An 18,664-nucleotide genomic window follows, 5' to 3' on the forward strand; every position below is an offset into this window, starting at 1 on the left:
CACCAGGCAGCGTCACAGGGAGTGGAGACAGTCAGCTTTACTCACCAGCAGCAGTGTATCATGCAGAGAGAGGAGAAAACAGGTCTCTCTCCCCAGCGGCAGATGGAGTTACAGAGAGAGGAGATTTTCGGTCCCTTTTCCCAGCAGCTTGCTGCTGCTGCTTGCTGCTGCTTGCTGCTGCATCACTGGGAGTGGAGATGGTCGATCTCACTACCCAGCACCAGGCAGCATCACAGGGAGTGGAGACAGTTAGTCTCCCTCCCCAGCACCAGTGTATCAGGCAACACCTTAACATGCCTCACAGCTTCTGGCACACTGTAATTTGGAGAGATGAGACCAATAGGGCTTTAGGGTCATAACAATAAGCGTTATGTTTGGAGAGAGGCTAGCAAGGCCTACAGTGAAAAGAATACCATCCCCACTGTGAAGAATGGTGGTGGCCCACTGATGTTTTCGGGGGGGTGAGCTCTAAAAGCACAGGGAATCTTAATTGCCAGGGAAATAATTGCCAGTTGAATGCAACATATTATGAGAAAATAATGGTAGACTATTTGCATTCTTCTGCATGAAGGCTGTGCATGGGACGCTCTTGGACTTTCCAGCATGACAATGACCCTAAGCACAAGGCCAAGTTGATCCTCCAGTGGTTGCAGCAGAAAAAGGTGAAGGTTCTGGTGTGGCCATCACAGTCTCCTGACCTTAATATCATCGAGCCACTCTGGGGAAATCTCAAATGTGAGGTTAATGCAAGACGACCAAAGACTTTGCATGACCTGAAGTCATTTTGCCAAGAAAAATGGGCAGCTATATCACTTTCAAGAATTAGGGGCCTCATAGACAACAAAAGACTACACACTGTCATTGCTGCTAAATACAATTCTCCCACAATATTAACTAAGGGTATGCAGATTTCTGAACAAGGGTCATTTCATTTTTTTCTTTACTGTCATGTTTTGTTTTATAATTATGTCATTCTGTTAGAACTTACAGTTGAATATGAATCCCATAAAAAATTAAATAAATATGTTCAGCCAGCTAACAGTTTTTTTTTTGTTGTTTTTTTTTTTAATGGTACATATACCACCAATACAAACTTTTGAGCACAACTGTAGGTATAGCTTAGTATGGTCCTGCATTCTGCAGCATATTTGAAAATATTTTAGGGAATGCTTTTAATGTCAGATATTGCTCTGAGGGCTAGCTTTGCAAAACCTTGATGATGATGTGGAAGCCTTATGATATACATTGTATTCTGAAACTATTCAGAACCCTTAGTTTGTGTTTTCATTTTATATGTTGCAGTCTTATGCTACAATTGTTTAAATTCTTTTTTTTTCACATACATCTACATTCAATATGTAATTTTGACAAAGCAAACCCATATTTTTGACACAGTTGCAAATATTTTCAACAGAAAAACTGAAATATCACATTCACATAAGTGTTCAAACCCTTAACTCAATACTTAGTTGAATCACCTTAGGCAGCAATTGTAGTCTGAAGTATTTTTCGTTATGATGTGACACTTGGATTTGGATAGTTTCTGCCATACACCTCTCAGATCCTCTCAAGCTCTATCAGGTTGGATGGGGAATGTCGATGTCACTTTTAGGACTTTCCAGAGATGTTCAATTAGGCTGAGCTACTCAAGGACACTCACAGAGTGGTCCCTATATTACTTCTGTGCTGTCTTGACGGTGGTTAGGGACATTTTCTTTTGGAAAGTGAACATTTGGCCAAAAGCATCATGCTTCACTGTTGGGATGTTATTGTGCAGGTTATAAGCATTGCCTGGTTTCCTCTAAAATTAAGCATTAAATTGAGGCCAAAGAGTTCTATCTTCATTCATTAAACCAGATAATCACGTTTCTCACAGTCCATTAGGTGATTTCTTTGCAAATTCCAAGTACGTTTTCACAGTAGTGAGGAGTCTTCCATAAAATACCAGATTGGTGGAGTTATGCAGTGATGGTTGTCCTTCTGTAACTTACTCACATCTCCACACTTGATCTCTGAAGTTTACCTAGATTGAACATCAAGTTCTTGGTCACCACTCTTACGAAGGTCCTTCTCCCCTAATTCCCCAGTTTTTGCTAGGAGACCAGCTAGAAGAAGAGTCTTAGTTGTTCCAAGTTTCTTCCATTTAAAAATTATGAAGTTCAATGTGCTCTTGGAAACTTTCAATACAACTGAATTTTTTCTATCCTTCACCAGATCTGTGCCTAGACACAATCCTGTCTCTGACCTCTGGCAACAGCTCCATTGATGTTGTGGTTTGTTTTTTGCTTTGATATGCATTTATAGCTATGAGACCTTATATAGACAGGTGTGCACCTTTCTAAATCATGTATGTGGTGTTACCTTAGTCCTCAAGGTGCACCAACTCTCGGTAATTTAAGCAAGCAATTGAATTTGCCTCCGGTGGACTCCAATCAAAGTGCATCTGAGCTAAATTAAAAAAAAAAAAAACATTTTTACTATGCCATTATTGTTCTTTTAAGTTATTAGGTAAGAATTGGGAATTTTTAAAGATTTAAAGGACCACTATAGGAACCCAGACCACTTCAGCTCAATGAAGTGGCCTGGGTGCCAGGTCCCTCTAGTTTAACCCTGCAGCTGAAAACATAGCAGTTTCAGAGAAACTGCTATGTTTACACTGAGGGTTAATCCAGCCTGTCAGTGAGACAACCACTAGAGGCCACTTCCGCGATTCTCACTGTGAAAATCAGTGCCGAGGAAGCCCGGCGCTGGAAAAAGGTAAGTGGCTGAAGGGGTTTTAACCCCTTCAACCCAGCGGGAGGAGGGCCATGAGGATGGGGGGGACCTAAGGACTACTTAGTGTTTGTTTTCCTGGCACTATAGTATTTACCTTTTTAATTTAAATCAAAACTGTCCCTTCTCTGGAAGAGATAGTTCCTCGTTCAGTAAACACTATTGAAGCATTTAGCGAAATGTTTAATTTAATTTGCATGAAATGCCCCACAATTCCATTAGAATATGTAAATTAAACACATAAAACCTAGTAATATATTTATTATAAAAGTATAAAGTATATATTCATTTTTATTGAAATTAAAAATTTTGTAATAAGATAACTGTAATATCTGGAGTATGTCTTAAGGTGATGAAGTATTTTTATTTTACATTTTGTTGACCTGCCATATATTTTTGCATGTATCCTAAGCAGTTGAATGGCATTTTACACAGAAGAACACAGGAATCGTACACATACAAACAAATCTTAAGCATTTAATTGAATTGTGCTGACAGTATGAAAAGGGATCTGTAGATGCATTTGGTGACATTTTAGCAGACAATGACTCGGTGTGGAGAGATGATACCTGAGAAGTGCTGAAGCTGTGCCGAATATTCAGCAGGATTAAGAGGTTGTTAAAGAACACTAAGGCTTAGGCAGGCTGATTGCGGGAACTCGGATGTGAAGTTCAAGAGTCAAATTAAATGTTGTGGTATACAAGGTTTTTACTATTAAGCTGTACCAAATTTTTTTTTTATTTTAAATTTGACAATGTTTATTATTTTGTCATTTATCAAGAGGTTAGGGGTACAGAAAGAAGAAAAGGGGAAGGGGAAGGGGGGTTGCATGTACATCATAGACTTTACAGAATCACTTCTGTTAATTACATTCATAACATTGCACATATATTGTATTACATTTCCATATAGGTCGGGTAATGGCATAGTTTATCGTATTATGGTTAACATAGAGGTTCAAACAGTTTACAATGCAGATATCATTAGCGTTTACCTATGCGTTTTAGGGTAGTGTGGTTCAGCTGAAGTAGGTTGTAAAGTAACCTAGATGTTAAACTTAGTTGCTTGGTTTTCTTTTTTTTTGTTTTTTTTTGTTAGGTATTTAGGAACAGCTATCGCTTCTAGTGTAATACAGCTACCTCATGTCCCATAGATTCTATTGATGAGCAAGGCCTCCGTGTTCTGGGGGTTTGTTAACGGATTTGCCCATAGGGTAATCCGTGTCTCGGCACGCCTCTCTGTGCCTGTCCCATTTATCCCAAGCTATTTCCCAGTATCTTCTGTATTTTTTATGACTTTTGTTGGGGGGTGTGTTTTGTCATCTCATTGTGGTTTCAAAGTGGCTGGATTGACTTATGAGATTTTTTACACATGGAGATAGGGGGTACTGTTTGCGAGAGCCAGTTCCGTGCCAGAGCACCTAAAGCCACTATATTTATATGGAACATAAGATATCTGTCTGGTTTAGGTATTGATTCCGGAATATCGAAGAGAACGTAATGCTCCAGTCTGTGGGGCAAGGCCCTCCCTATGCAGTCTTTGATAAGTGCGGCTATGTCTTCCCAGTACTGTTCCAGGAGTGGACACGTCCACCATATGTGTGCCATTGTCCCTATACCTTGTTTACATCTCCAGCAATTTTGTGGGATCGTCGGGTTGTACTTGTGCAGCCTAACTGGCGTTAGGTACCACCTGTATAGGAGTTTCTTGGCTAGTTCTATATGTTTCGAACAAAGGGAGAAGTTTCTGGGGGTTAAGAACATACGTTCCCAGTCTAGTTCTGTGAATGTTTTGTGAATCTCTTTTTCCCATGCTTTAGTAAAGCTATGTTCGTTCAGAGCTTGTTTTGCGGGTAGAGCTGCATAGATGGAGGATATGTTTTTTAAGGGTGGTTTGATTCCTACATACATAGTCTCGAATTCCGTTAATTGTTGTTTCTCGAGAACTATTGTTTTCTTCTGACATTGTGTATGGAACCACGAGGCTAATTGGCGATATGAGTAGTGTGCTATTGTCGGTAAGCCATGAGCTTCTGTTAGTGGGTCAAATTTTGTTAAGCTCTGATTGGTAAGCAGCTGTGCAGAAGGCATTTACCGTGTCTTATTCAGATTCTATAGTTGAAATCTGGGATAAGATGCTTGAGTGATTTAAGTGGCATGGCTTTGGATATTAAGGAGTTATTCGTTAGAATAGTTCTGTGCTTTTCCCAAATTTTTAGGGACAGCATAGTGGTTGGGAGGCATGTACCAACATTTTTAACAGATGACTTGGACTGTGATACTTTATGGGATTGGTTTATCTGCAAATATAAAAAAAATAGATAGATAGTATTTCATGTTTTTATTTACAATGTATAAACACTGCAGTGCAACAGACAGTCCTGCATGCTTCACTGAGAGGACCCAAACCTGTTCTTGTGTACAGGGCTGTTTTTTTAATTATATACATATGTTTCCCTAGTTTTAGTTTTTTATTTTTAGTTTACTTATATACGTATGTTGTGTTACCTTAGTCCTCAGAGTGCACCTATGATTCATATGATTAAGACATTTCCCAGTTCTATTGAAATGGTGATGTGCCTTGGAAACTGGTTTGGGAGCCACTGTTCTAGTCTACAGATGATAGTTGCCTGTGGGTAAACGGTTCATATCAACAGATTGGGAGGGATACTGGCTGCTTTTTCCAAGCATTATCAGTTTTTTATTATTACATGGTTACACTTTTTTTTCATGCGCCAGCACATTGGTACATGGGTACAATAGGTACAATTTAAAAGACAAATGTACACTACTGAGACAATACACAACTTGACAAACACAAACAGGAGGAGTTGAGGGCCCTATTCTTGTGGGAACTTGCAATCTTGATGGATGGGGGTAAAAAAAATAATAATAAAGAGATATTTGGTTATATTAGCTTGAGTAATGCTTTGCTAAACTAACAGGCCCATCAACTGTTCATATTTTGGGTAATTATATTTTATATTTTTTGTTTTGTAGCTACAAGAGATTTTCAGAAAGAAAAATGAAAAGAAAGAAAGAAAGGGAGAAGAAGAAAAATGTGCTCAACTGGTAACAAATTTTGTTCTTTTTATGTTATGCTTCTTAGGATGCCCTTTCATTAATATGTGTTATATGTTGTTTGTTTAATTTAGTTGGTGGCTCAACTAATGTACACTGAAGAATTAATCCTAAACAGTATATGTCATATTGTCCTTTGTTATTACACATATATACTCCAGGCATGTTTCTCTGAAAGCTTCTTTGACCTGGAAAATATTTTATGTGAGATGTTTCCCACCATGTGTGTGATAAAAGTTCTACAATTTCTAACTACTAACCGTGCTGTAAGATCTGATTAAAAATTCAACCATGTTTAAATGTAGGCTGTGTGAGTCACATGCAGTGGAGGTGTAGCTTGGGATGTTTAAACAGGAACAGAAATTGTTTAACTTCTAAACAGCAGAGAATTGAGTAGCGAACCTGCAGGCTTATTGTCTATATACTGAAACTGCTCCATTAAGCTAAATTTGTTTTGGTGCTGAGTATCCCTGTAATAACAACAACTATTTGAGAGTGCAGGAAGACATAAAAAATTGGAAATCTATTTACTCTATGATGTGTTTAAATGAAATACGATTATTTAGTTTATTTTTTTTCTCTATGAACATTTGATTAAATCAAACAGGTGAAACTGGCACAATCTCATGTCTAAGAGACGGAGTCTTAAAGGGGCACCAAATCAACATTAGCTCAATTTAGCATTTTTAATGTATAGATCATGTCTCTACAGTCTCATTGCTCTATTCTCTACCATTTAGGAGTTAAATCACTGTGTTTATGCAGCCCTAGTCATACCTCCATGTGTGTTGCACAGCCTTCCTAAACACTTCCTGCAAATAAAGATCTAATGTTTAAACTTCCTTTATTGTACATTCTTTTTAATTTAGAATTTCTTATCTCCTCTTCTGTTAATAGTCTTCTAGATTAAAGTTCAATTTCCAGAGCAGGAGATTTAAAAAAAAAAAACTTCTAAAGCAAGTTAGCATCTTACTGAGAATGAAACAATTTCTTCTTGCAGACTGTGTGAGTCAAAGCCAGGGGAGGTATGGCTAGGGCTGCATGAACAAAATTGATTTAAGTCCTCAATGGCAGAGAATTGAGTTATAAGACCGCAGCAACATGATCTATACACCAAAAATGCTTTGTGTAGCTAAAGTTGGTTTGGTGTCTACAGTGTTTCTTTATGAAAGAACCCGTATAGACTTAAGTAGTATCAAAACCCTAATATAGTTCAAGGTTAATGTCTATGAACAATTCAGTGTTGCAACATAACACATGATACTATATTCTATTAATTACACACACACAAAAAATCATGATTTTGGTTTTTTTACTTTGGAGAGAATATTCTGTTGATTGACATTTTCCAGAAATTACTTCTATATTTGAATGAACTAGGAATGCAGCTAAGCGATACTCTGTCAGCTTTGTGATGGAAAGGCACAAGGCTCTTTGAGACAGATTAGTCCATACATTCAGGATTCCAGTTCATTAAAAAAGGAAATAAACTTCTTAATTAAATGTGTGATGACCCAGAACAGCATGACTGTAAAAGCACAAAAGATTTTTTTTTTTTTTTAAATTAATAGACTACAATGTAGATGAGCTATACGAACTCAAATCACAGCAAATAAATCTATGCTGGATGCAAATAGTGTTCTAGACACATAATAAAGCACAGGAGGTGCCTTGTCGTGACTTTATAGTCTGTTAGCTAAGAACCTGGATGTTATAATCCAAGAGAGTTTTGGAAAGAGAAGAGATATTGGAGTTATTGTAGTAGCTGAATTACAATGGCTGGAATATTTGTGTTGTGTGTAGAAAAAAACAGCAGTGTAATGCACACAATAGGTCACAACAAAAAACAAAAAATCATAACAAAAAACTATGTAAACAAGCAAAATTGCTCATTGTGAACATAGTGAAGATATTTGCTGCAAATATTTTTTTTTGTCTTCTCCCAGGTACGTCACCATGACATCACTTTTGTAAAAACCTTTTATTCAAGCACCTTTTAAGAAAACATTTAGAAACACATGGAATTCCTTTATAATACATTGTTTCCAAGCAGAAAGTTTTTTTTTTTTTGTTACTCACAAAAGGACAGATGTGTTATCTTAGTATGGATGAACATTTATGCTCCAGCTGTTCTATACAGTAGAAAAAGTCAGAAGAGAAAGATACGTTTTATTCTGCTAGAATAATATTGAATGCCAGCGTTGGGTGAAAAATAGCGTTTTTTTCCCCTCTGTTCCTAATGGTGTTTATGTCTCAACTAATTCCCCTGTTTTTCTTTTCACTAGACTTTACTGAGTCCAAGCTGCATTAATAAGTCACATTTTTATTGATTGCAAAATACACAAAAAATATCGATAAATGGTTGGTATGGTTTAGTATTGCTCATATTGGATATGTTACCATTAACATGAACTGCAAGATTTGTGACTGGATAGCAATTTACAGAGACACACACAGAATTATGTTGTTGAATTCAGAAAAAAGCCCGTCAGTACAAGCAAGTGGGTTCTATTCAAGCTCTCTGTTTGAGACCACCCAGCATGCATTAATGATGCCAGGTAGCATTTCAGCAACCAGCTAATCCCTCACAACCATGATAGCTAAAACCTGGGCCATGGTAACTACAGAAACATCCAAACTCCCTATCACAGAAACACCAATAGGAGAGGAAGGATTTTGCAATGTCTGTAGAAAATGTGGTAATTAGCTAATTTAAGGAGAGCTGTATGTGTGATACCTAAAGGCATCAAAACAACTTTAGCTTAATTAAGTCGTTTTAGTCTATAGATCATGCCCTTTTCAGCCTAACTGCTTAATTATCTGCAATTTAGGAGGTAGGGCACTTTTGTTTCTGAATATGCAGCCCTAGGCACACCTCCCCTACATGTGGCTTACACTGTCTGTATGAAAATGGTTTCAGTTTCAATCAGATGTTAACCTGCTTTAGAAGATTTTTATCTTCTGCTCTATAAATTGAACTTTAATCACTCACAGGAGGTTTCTGAACATGGTAGCAGGATATTAACGGATCAGGAGATGAGAAAATTCTAAATTGTACATAATGTGCAGTAAATTAAGTTTACACATTAGATCTCTCTTTACAGGAAGTGTTTGGGAAGGCTGTGCAAGTCACATAAAGGGAAGTGTGACTAGGGCAGGGGTAGACAACCTATGCATGTATGGCACTCGGGGTGCCTTCGCGCAGCACTCAAGACTTCTAGAGCTAAACAGGCTCTGGCCTATCATTAGTCCCAGTAGAACTTTAGATATCTGTGAGTGCAAAAAGATTGTGAGGGACAATCCTCAATTTATGCATTACAGCACAAAGAGGAATGATCTGAGATCACTTTCTCTCAGCAATTTTGAACAGGAGACCACACTTGAGTAGAGCTGCCTGCAGCAGCTATTGCAGCTCCTGCCCACGACCTGAACTTGGCCAGTTCGGTCCCTATTGAACCCCAGGGAAGCCACACACTGCTAAATATGCACTGAGCTGCAGAATAAGCATCCCCCTCACACAAATAATACAAACAGCCGACACACGAACACAGACACAGTCCCCACAGACACACCACTGGCAATCCACATACAAGCACAAAACTCCACAAGCAGCCCCACACATACACAAACTACCAAACACACAATGTGACATATCATCCACACACACACAATTCCACAAGCAGCCACCATACACACCCCACATTCCATGGTATCATACACAATGCCACAAACTACTCATAAATATATACAATATAATAGCCCTGATACGCACAAATAGAACACTACAAAGCAACTACATACAGCACTCATAAATAACACAAGCACAATATGGCAACATACATGCCTCATTTAAAAAAAAAATAGGACTGGCACAACTTCAAGATCTTATTTTGGCACACTACTACTAAAATGTTGCCTACCCCTGGACTAGGGCTATCTAAACATAGTGATTTAACTCCCAAATGTCAGATAACTGAGCAGTAAGACTGCAGGGGCATTATCTATACAGCAAAAAAAGCTTCATTAAGCTTTTTAAAGGACCATTATAGGCACCCAGACCACTTCAGCTCAATGAAGTGGTCTGGGTGTCAGGTCCATCTAGTGTTAACCCTGCAGCTGTAAACATAGCAGTTCAGAGAAACTGCTATGTTTACCTATGGGTTAATCCAACCTATAGTGGCTGTCTCACTGACAGCCGCTAGAGGCGCTTCAGCGCTTCTCACTGTGAAAATCACAGTGAGAAGACGCTGACGTCCATAGGAAAGCTTTGAAAAATCTTGCCGCACATGCACATTCAAATCTGATGTCGGGAGAGAGAGGAGAGTTCCCCAGCGCGAGGGAGCCCGGCGCTGTAGAAAGGTAAGTGTTTAACCCCTTCAGCCCCCTTCAGCCTGGCAGGAGGGGGGCCACGAGGGTGGGGGGACCTAAAGACTCGAGTTTGTTTTCCTGGCACTATAGTGGTCCTTTAAGTTATTTTGATGCCTATTGTGTCCCTTTATGTGCTTGTTAACCATTATTGCAACTACAAGAAAGTAAGCATGTCAGTATCAGTTTCAGAATTCATATCTCAAAGCGTTTAATATATTATGGTGCAAAATTTTAACATTTGGCCATGGTGATTACTCCACTATTGGTCATTTGCACCAGAATTGCTTTTTATGTCTGTCCTATGCTGCCCAGATGCTGAGTACAGAAATCACAAATTCTTGTTTTGCATGCCCTGCACACACTGCCTTGCAGGTATCGATGCACAACTTTCCTCCTCGTAAACACTTTTGCCACATCAATATTTGTGCTATGAGTTCACCTCTGCATTCAGTAGATGCCTGTTTGTAATGTTCTTTTTTAAAAAGTGAATGCTATATGACATAGTTACGAATACATTCACTCCCATTGCTAATTTGCGCCTTACATTTCAATATTACTAGGTGCCCAACACTAGCTATGTCATAACCAAATAATAATATATATTTAGAAGGTAGTGGTCATTTAAAACAAAGCTCAATGTAAGTGCCCCACATAGTGGGATATGTTTAAATAAAAAGAATTTGGCAATTTGAGGCTCAGTTTACTAAAGCCTAAAAATGTTTTTCTGTTTTTTGCATCATAGAAAGGTTACATCAATTTGGTATTTACTAGCCAACGTAATTCCATTGCATCAACAAAAACATGGCTGTAATCAGTGATAAAATTATGCTTTATTTAAATTAATAATTGCTCTAGGTTAATATTTCAAAATTAAAATTGTCAGTAGGATCATTTAACATAAGATTGTTGTACGATTGTAGAATAAATGACTACATCTCAATGCAGTTCAAAGCACCCATAGTTTGAAAAGGATGTGGGTTCCAGTAATGGAACCAAAAGAAGACGAAGTTGTTGAAAATAGAAATGAACTTGCTCGTTCTAGTGAAATGATAATAGTTAGGACCACTGGCACAATGTGTACATAATATGTAGTGGTATGTTTCATTTGCTATGCGTGCTCAATGTATACGAATTTCTGATGTGTGCAAATATTGGAAGATGTGCATGCCTTAACCTATTGTTTGTCTTCTTTCCTTTCATCCTGCTGTTCACGACTTGACTCTGAAATGTGACTCTTCACTTGTTGGTGTATGTAAGCGTCTTCAACTTTATGGATACCTTGCAACAACTAACGGTGTATGTACTTTACACGTGCCCTTCTATAACATGCCAGTGCAAGCCATTCTTGTAAAACCTTGTGCAATTTACTAAACAGTTTATTTTGTGTTGGCAACTGCTTTGCTTGTTACGATACTGCGAAGACATATTTTAATTTGCTTTCATATTATTTTAATGATCACTAAATGCGGTATTAATGCTTATATTATCAAATCAATTGTGAAATTCTTAGCAATGCATCACCAAAATTTCCACACGTAACATAAAAATATACAACTAAGTGATTTCACCTTATGGACTTGTTTCAGGTTACACATGTCTCCATCAAGACAGTTCCACTCCAGTTGCAATGCATTTTTATTTTATCAGTGTAACGTTTTTTCCTTTGTAGCTCTGGATTCTATCTACTTGTTCTTGTATTCATATGGTTGTAATATGGATAGAGAGATAGATGAGAGACAGTTCTTCAAGACTCATTCCTTAAATCGCTATTCATTTCTTTTATAGCAATTACCTTGACAATGACAACACTTAGACCCTCCTATCCTGATCTATATCATGCCCAACACTACCAACCACCTCTCTGCCATTTACTCTTGTCCTTCTCATACCTGAATCACAATCTCTCTAGGACAAAAAATAATATTACCATGCACTTAGGGGTCATATAACATTAAATAATCATTTATAGACGGTTCTTACAAAAGTCCTAGCAGCTGCCAATAATGTCTATATATATATATTTGTAGTAAAGTTGGTAATCCAAACAAGATTTACAGAGCGTAAAAAATAATTAAAAACATAGTTTCTTTGTAATGGAAATTATCCATTCACCGTTCCCTTTGTGCACTGTTTTGCTTATTATGACACTGTAAGGACATTGCAGGCACTATAACCACTTCATCTAATTGAAGTGGTGTAGTGCATGCAATGTCCCTACAGTGTCATAAACGTTAGTCCCCAGCAGCCCATCCCATCATCCTGCTTTGGCAAATGAGGAAGCATTAGCCTCATTCGCCAATAAGGTTTTCTGTCTAGTGTCCCACATCTAAGGACATCAGAGACCAAGTACTCTTCAAGGATAGTGTGAGCCTATCAGTAAATGCACTTGCATTGTGCAATGTGCTGTCAGAGCATACAGCTCATGCACTAAGTCTTAGCCTTAAGTGGGGCTTCCTGACAGCCACTAGAGGTGTTTCCTCCTCCAGACCGAGTAAAGCTTGGTCTGGGAATCAAATACTCCTGATAGCAGCATTTGAAAGATCAATGTATTTGAAGCAGTTATGAAGACATTAGCAGGCATACTGACATCTTGGAAGGTGGAGCTAGAGCTGCAGATGAGGAGTCCTGACACTGGAAATTAGGTGAGTAATCTTTACATTTTCAACTCAAAGGGGGGAGTATAGAAGAGTGAAATAATGATTACTATTTTAGGGACTATAGGTTTCCTTTAAATGAACACTCCAAGCACAATAACCACTACACAGCACTCTCCGCTGATGAGCTGGGCTTGCACAGCAGGGGTTAGCTAAGGAGAGCTCACAGATGCTCTGTGCAAGAACTTATGGCTCTCAGTGCAGGAAGTGGCCGACAAGACTCCAGGTAAGAAACTAAACCGTTGGCAAGCGGTTTGAATACTTACATAACAGCATAGTGTTCCTTTAACCCCTTAAGGACCAAACTTCTGAAATAAAAGGGAATCATGACATGTCACACATGTCATGTGTCCTTAAGGGGTTAAGCTGCTTTCAAACATACCAGATATGCCAGTTATTTATTTATTTATAAAATATTTTACCAGGAAAGATACATTGAGATTTCTCCTGTTTTCAAGTTTGTCCAGGGTCCACAAACATTGCATCGTTACAGTAGAGTACAATATAATATCAAAAATAGAAAAACAATATTAATACACAACACGTTTACGAGTTTAAGATAGAACAGGTCAAATATAGTCAACCAGTCATGGTTGACTAATATATATATATATATATATATATATATATAGTCAACCATGACTGGTGCGTTCGGTTTCCAGATATGTAGAGAGGGATCTCTTAAAGTATTTTAGGCTGGGGGAAGAATTGAAAGTGTGTGGGAGGTCATATCACAATTGCGGTGCTCTGTACGAAAATGAGTATCGAGGCGCTTTCTTTTTGTATTGTGGTAAACTAACCAAAGTTATACACTATAATAGCTACAATATTTATTAACCATGTGTAAAATAGACACGGAAAATTAGTAAGTGTACTCAGCTTTAACTATCACACTAGCATTTGATTTCTGCCAGTTAATATACTCACAATGCCTACAGGAAAGATGTTTTAATACCAGAATAGCTCGTTCTTGATGTGCTTATAGCTTACCTGCAGCTGCATGTTTTGTAGATGTCAAAAGTTAGTGTTGTTTTTATTTCTTCTTCTTTTTTTTTTCACTGAAGCGTTCTTGAATTCTTTACAGACCACTTTTAAGTGTTTCTGAAAACTGTACATAATGTAAGATATGTCAATATTTTCATTGTCACTAATTACCCGTTATTTTTTTTAAACAACGGAGTGGCTCTGCAATGAAAGACTGCATGTGCAGAACAGGGTATGACTGCCTTATAATTTTCCCACGGAAATCTTTATTTATATTGCGATTACACAGTTCTTGCATTTCTAACCAATCAGTAACATCATATAGTACGTATTATTATTAGTATTATTATGTCATTGCATAGTTTAGATGTCATTTTTTTATTTTTATTTTTTAAATAGGGGTGTTGAAAAATATTTTTTGTTGTTGTTGGTGTGTGTTGAAAACAGAAGCAGATCATATATAGAAAATTAGTTGTTTTTTTTTTTTTATCACAGTTGAACCACTGTCACAGCAGTAGAAAGGTGTGACATCACTAGCTGGTCCATCAACAAATAAATCCGCATGGGCAATGTACCCAGTAAATAGATTGGGCTCAAAAGATGCATTCTGCTGATTAAATATTACGTACACACTCTGATAACTAAAAGCTAGCAAATTTATTGATTGATCTTCCTGGTCTACTGTTTCAGCCCATAAGTATAAGTAATCTTTTATATTACAAAGACTATGTTTAATAAAGATATGTTATTTTTATTCATAAGCTATATAATGCTATATATCATACCCACTTGTTAACTTTATTTCAATTTCGCTGGTTGTCTGCATTGCAGATTCATTTTTGTTTGTTTTCCGTAGGTGCTAATGGGCTTTTATATCTCCAAATGTTAATTTTGAAGCTGCAAATTTTGAAATCATCAAAACTTTACTAAATCATCCACACTATCATAAAAAAAAAAAAAAAAAATACTGCAAAAAAAAAAGGTTGTCAAATTCTGCTACCTGTTTAGGAGTATAGGTTGTGTATTCATGGTCCTTCTTTTAGCATCACAAGTAATTTGGCAAATTTATTAACCTCAGATTGCAAAATCTATAGTGTAAGGTTGTTTGAACAGGGCCCTCTTCACCTCTTGTACATGGCAACATTTATTTTGTCTGTCAGTTACTATATACCCACTGTATAATTGTAAAGTGTTACATAACATGTTGGCACTAAATAAATGCTCATAATAATAATAACCTCACAACTATGTAAAATAAAGACATATACTGGAGATGTAAGAATACATTAAAAAAATCCTACTTGGCTATCTCCAAGGAGTAGATCCTCTAGATATCAGATCTAGTTATCAGATGAGAATTCTGGTTAGGCGTTTTCCAAAGAGTACAGTAAATAAAACCCTGGAATAGGGCATATTGGCATGTGTGCGCTATTATTGAGATCCAAGTGCAGGAGAATGTTACAGTAACTAGGTACATTCGTTTAGCTACAAACAAAGAAAAAAAACCTTGTCCTTATTTCGTCAATAAGGAATCCTTTATACTTTAAATTCAATAGGCCTTTTGTGATTACAGTTTCATTGCACACTTCAACTTTCCCAGTGCTTGTAAGTAGCTACAAAGTGGTGTTCAGTGCCATAGGATCATGTTGTTGTCAAAAAGCCAGCTCTGTAATGTGAATGACTTTTGTGTTTGTCCATCTTACTCATGGCTTTTTCCCATTGATGTCATTTTAAATCCAAGCCCATGTTTCAGTTGTTTAACATAGTATACAGCCCTGAAATTAAATTCCATCAGGCCTTTTTATTTCGTTGCACTCTGGTCCAAAACCAGCCCCTCAGTACTATATGCTCATACTATGCCGTACAACTCAGAAAATGGAATACAAGATCATATTCCCACGGAAGACTTTGTAATTGTTTGAAGATTTAGGATTCTTGTTTTCTTGTGTTCTTTTGTTTCTCCATAATTTGTAATGTAAGCAGCAAATTAGAGAATTCTGCAGCAGGGAAATGCAGCCTAACCTAGAATAACAATGCTGCTGTTTGTAACCTTTGCCAAATTATTATATTGCCAAAGAAAACACTACCAGAGGGATTCCATGGCATTGTAAGGGTTACTAAAACTAAAAGCTCTCCTAAACAATAATGGCTTTGTCTGTGAGTATTTGGCTTTCAAGATACGCTAACACCTAAAAATAAAAATGGGGTCATACCCTGAAGTATCCCGCATTTGCTGGAACCTATACAAATGCTTTAGCTCTGGAGGCCCAAAATGTGACCTGTAATTATCCCTTTCCATTGACATACTAACAATAGCATAATTGCATAATTTGACATGAGATATAGGCTGGTGCCATAACTGCACGTGCAATGTGAGACTTATTCACAAAACTCCTGATTGTAGCAAACAGAAATTTTTATCAAATAATTTAGGCTAAAGTATAGTCTATGTTTGGCCTATTTAGCTTAAATTTTGTGATTTAGATTTCAGTTTGCTACAGTTCAACATTTAGTGAATAACCCTTTGTGTCTGTATTATAGTTTTCATTCTTACTTGGTATAACGTACTGGGAATATATTCCATACATCGGCTACCACTTCTATTTAGCCCTAGCCATTTTCTCTCTATATAATTACATGATTTTGCTATTACATGACGAAAAGTCATGATTTTATTAAAGACATGGAGGCGAGTATTGCATATCCCTTTCTTTACTGTCCACCAATAGCAGCAAAGAATACAAACAGTATGAAAAAAATGGAATACCTAGTATTAGGCCACTCCCATACCAAGTCCCAGTATAATAGTCAGCACCTCCCTTCATACTTCCTCTATCTTTGGAGATGCGACCGCAAAAATCAAACATTAAACAGGAACCAAGGCATTAGTCAAAGAAACTAGTCCAACCGCACAAGAACAACTGCCCACAAAATCAGTCGGAGTCCAACCAGGTAACAATCCAACGAACTCGGACAATTCCAATACAGGAAACAAGAACTGCCAACGTAGGGGATTCCATTAGATGATAATCAGTCGGAGTCCATCAAACAAGTCCAAATTAGGCTGTGAAAACATAAATAAACAGGAGCCACACGGTTATTTCGGTCCATTCAACTGAATGCGAGTATAAGGTATATACAGACCCCTCTTATCAGACCATTCAGAAACCCAGGAACATCATAGAATTCAAACGGATAGCGGCAGCAAAACAAACGAATGATCGGATACGAAAACTGCAATGATAAAAAAGGCGAACGGGCGTTCTCATGCAAACATCCGAACGGCAGACACTAGAAAACCAGTCAAAGTGCCAAACGGGTGCGAAAAAAAACATTAAAAGGGTGCCAACACGGCCAGACAAAAGCACCCCCAAAGGGAAAATCAGAGAAAACCTATGTAAAGAAATAGAAGGCACTGAAAAAGGAGGAGACACCTCCAAGGGAAAAGGAGGGGAAAGACCCCCCAGCTGGTCTATGACCCCGCGCACAGAACCAAACAATACACAATAAAACAGGTACATACACAGTTCTACAATGTAACTCAAAGGTTAAGTTAAACTAAAATCCCCAGACAAATAATAAGAACAAATACACAATAATTAGTACAACTAAAGTCTCAAGAGACAAAATAGATGGTACTTAACTGACTGTGGAGCAGCAAAGAAAGAGGCAGTATGAAGGGAGGTGCTGACTATTATACTGGGACTTGGTATGGGAGTGGCCAATTACTATGCATACCATTTTTTCTTACTGTTTTGTATTCTTTGCTGTTATTGGTGGACAGTAAAGAAAGGGATATGCAATACTCGCCTCCGTGTCTTGTTATAAAATATCAATTTGTGTAATTGTCTCCTTTGTAATACTTTTTAAAATTGCTAGATGTCAATGCATTTCTAATGTTGGGTGGAGCAAAAAGTGTTTTGCCTCTGGGCTGGGGGGCAGGAGGGGAGTGCACAGCACAGCGCTCCCTTCCTACCAGTCACTTCATGTAGCTTTCCTAGCAGACTGCAGTAGATGAGCTGTAGGAGGAACAGAGACACAAAGGGTGGTGGGACAAAGAGACACATAGATGGACTGGGGAAGGGGAGAAAGAGACACAGAGAGGTGCTCTTGGGAAAGAGACACAGAGGGGCTGTGGGGAAATAGACACAGAGACGGGCTGGTTGAGGAAAAAGACACATAACGGGGCTGGGGGAGAAAGAGACACACAGAGAGGATGGGGAAGAAACCCAAAGGAGCTTGGGGCGGAGACACACAGAGGGGCTAGGGAAAGTGAAAAAATGGAGACTGGCTAAGGAGAGAAAGAGACATGGAAAGACTGTGGGGAAAGAGACACATAGAGGGGCTGGGAGGAAGAAAGAAGCAAAGAGGGACTGGGGGGTTAAGTGACACAAAAGGGATGGAGGAAAGTGACACAAAGACAGGTGGAGAAACACAGAGGGGGAGAAAGAAACACACATATGGAGAAGGGAAAAAGAAACAAGGTGCTGGGCGAAGACACACAAAAAGGTCTGGGGAAACGAGACACAAAAGGAACTTGGGGGTTGTATAAGACATACAGAGCGGCTTGGGGGAGAAAGACACACACAAATGGGCTTGGGGAGAAAGAGACACAATAGGTGCTGGGGAAATGAAACAAGAGACACACAAATGAGAAGGAGGAAGAATGAGACACACAGAGGGGCTGGGGGATAAAGGAGACACGCAGAGGGGCAGAATAATGAAAGAGAAGCACAAAGGAGCTAGGAGGAAGTCAGAGATACACAAAGGGGGGTTAAGAGACAAACAAGGGGGTATAAGACACAA

General features: G+C 38.1%; 1 protein-coding gene across 6 annotated transcripts in view; it reads left to right on the top strand.

Moving 5' to 3' along the window:
• Positions 1-18,664, top strand: part of MICU3 (mitochondrial calcium uptake family member 3) — a 184,916-nt gene that overhangs the window by 124,595 nt on the left and 41,657 nt on the right. For 4 of the 6 annotated variants that reach the window (XM_063458052.1, XM_063458050.1, XM_063458054.1 and 1 more), the window contains exons 7-8: positions 5,772-5,843; positions 11,478-11,516. In XM_063458052.1, coding sequence (XP_063314122.1) covers positions 5,772-5,843; positions 11,478-11,516 — 111 coding nt within the window. The remainder of the gene's footprint in view (positions 1-5,771; positions 5,844-11,477; positions 11,517-18,664) is intronic. The other 2 variants (XM_063458053.1, XM_063458055.1) reach the window with 1 other exon arrangement.

This window comes from Pelobates fuscus, chromosome 6 (assembly GCF_036172605.1).
Source record: "Pelobates fuscus isolate aPelFus1 chromosome 6, aPelFus1.pri, whole genome shotgun sequence".
Lineage (NCBI taxonomy): Eukaryota > Metazoa > Chordata > Amphibia > Anura > Pelobatidae > Pelobates > Pelobates fuscus.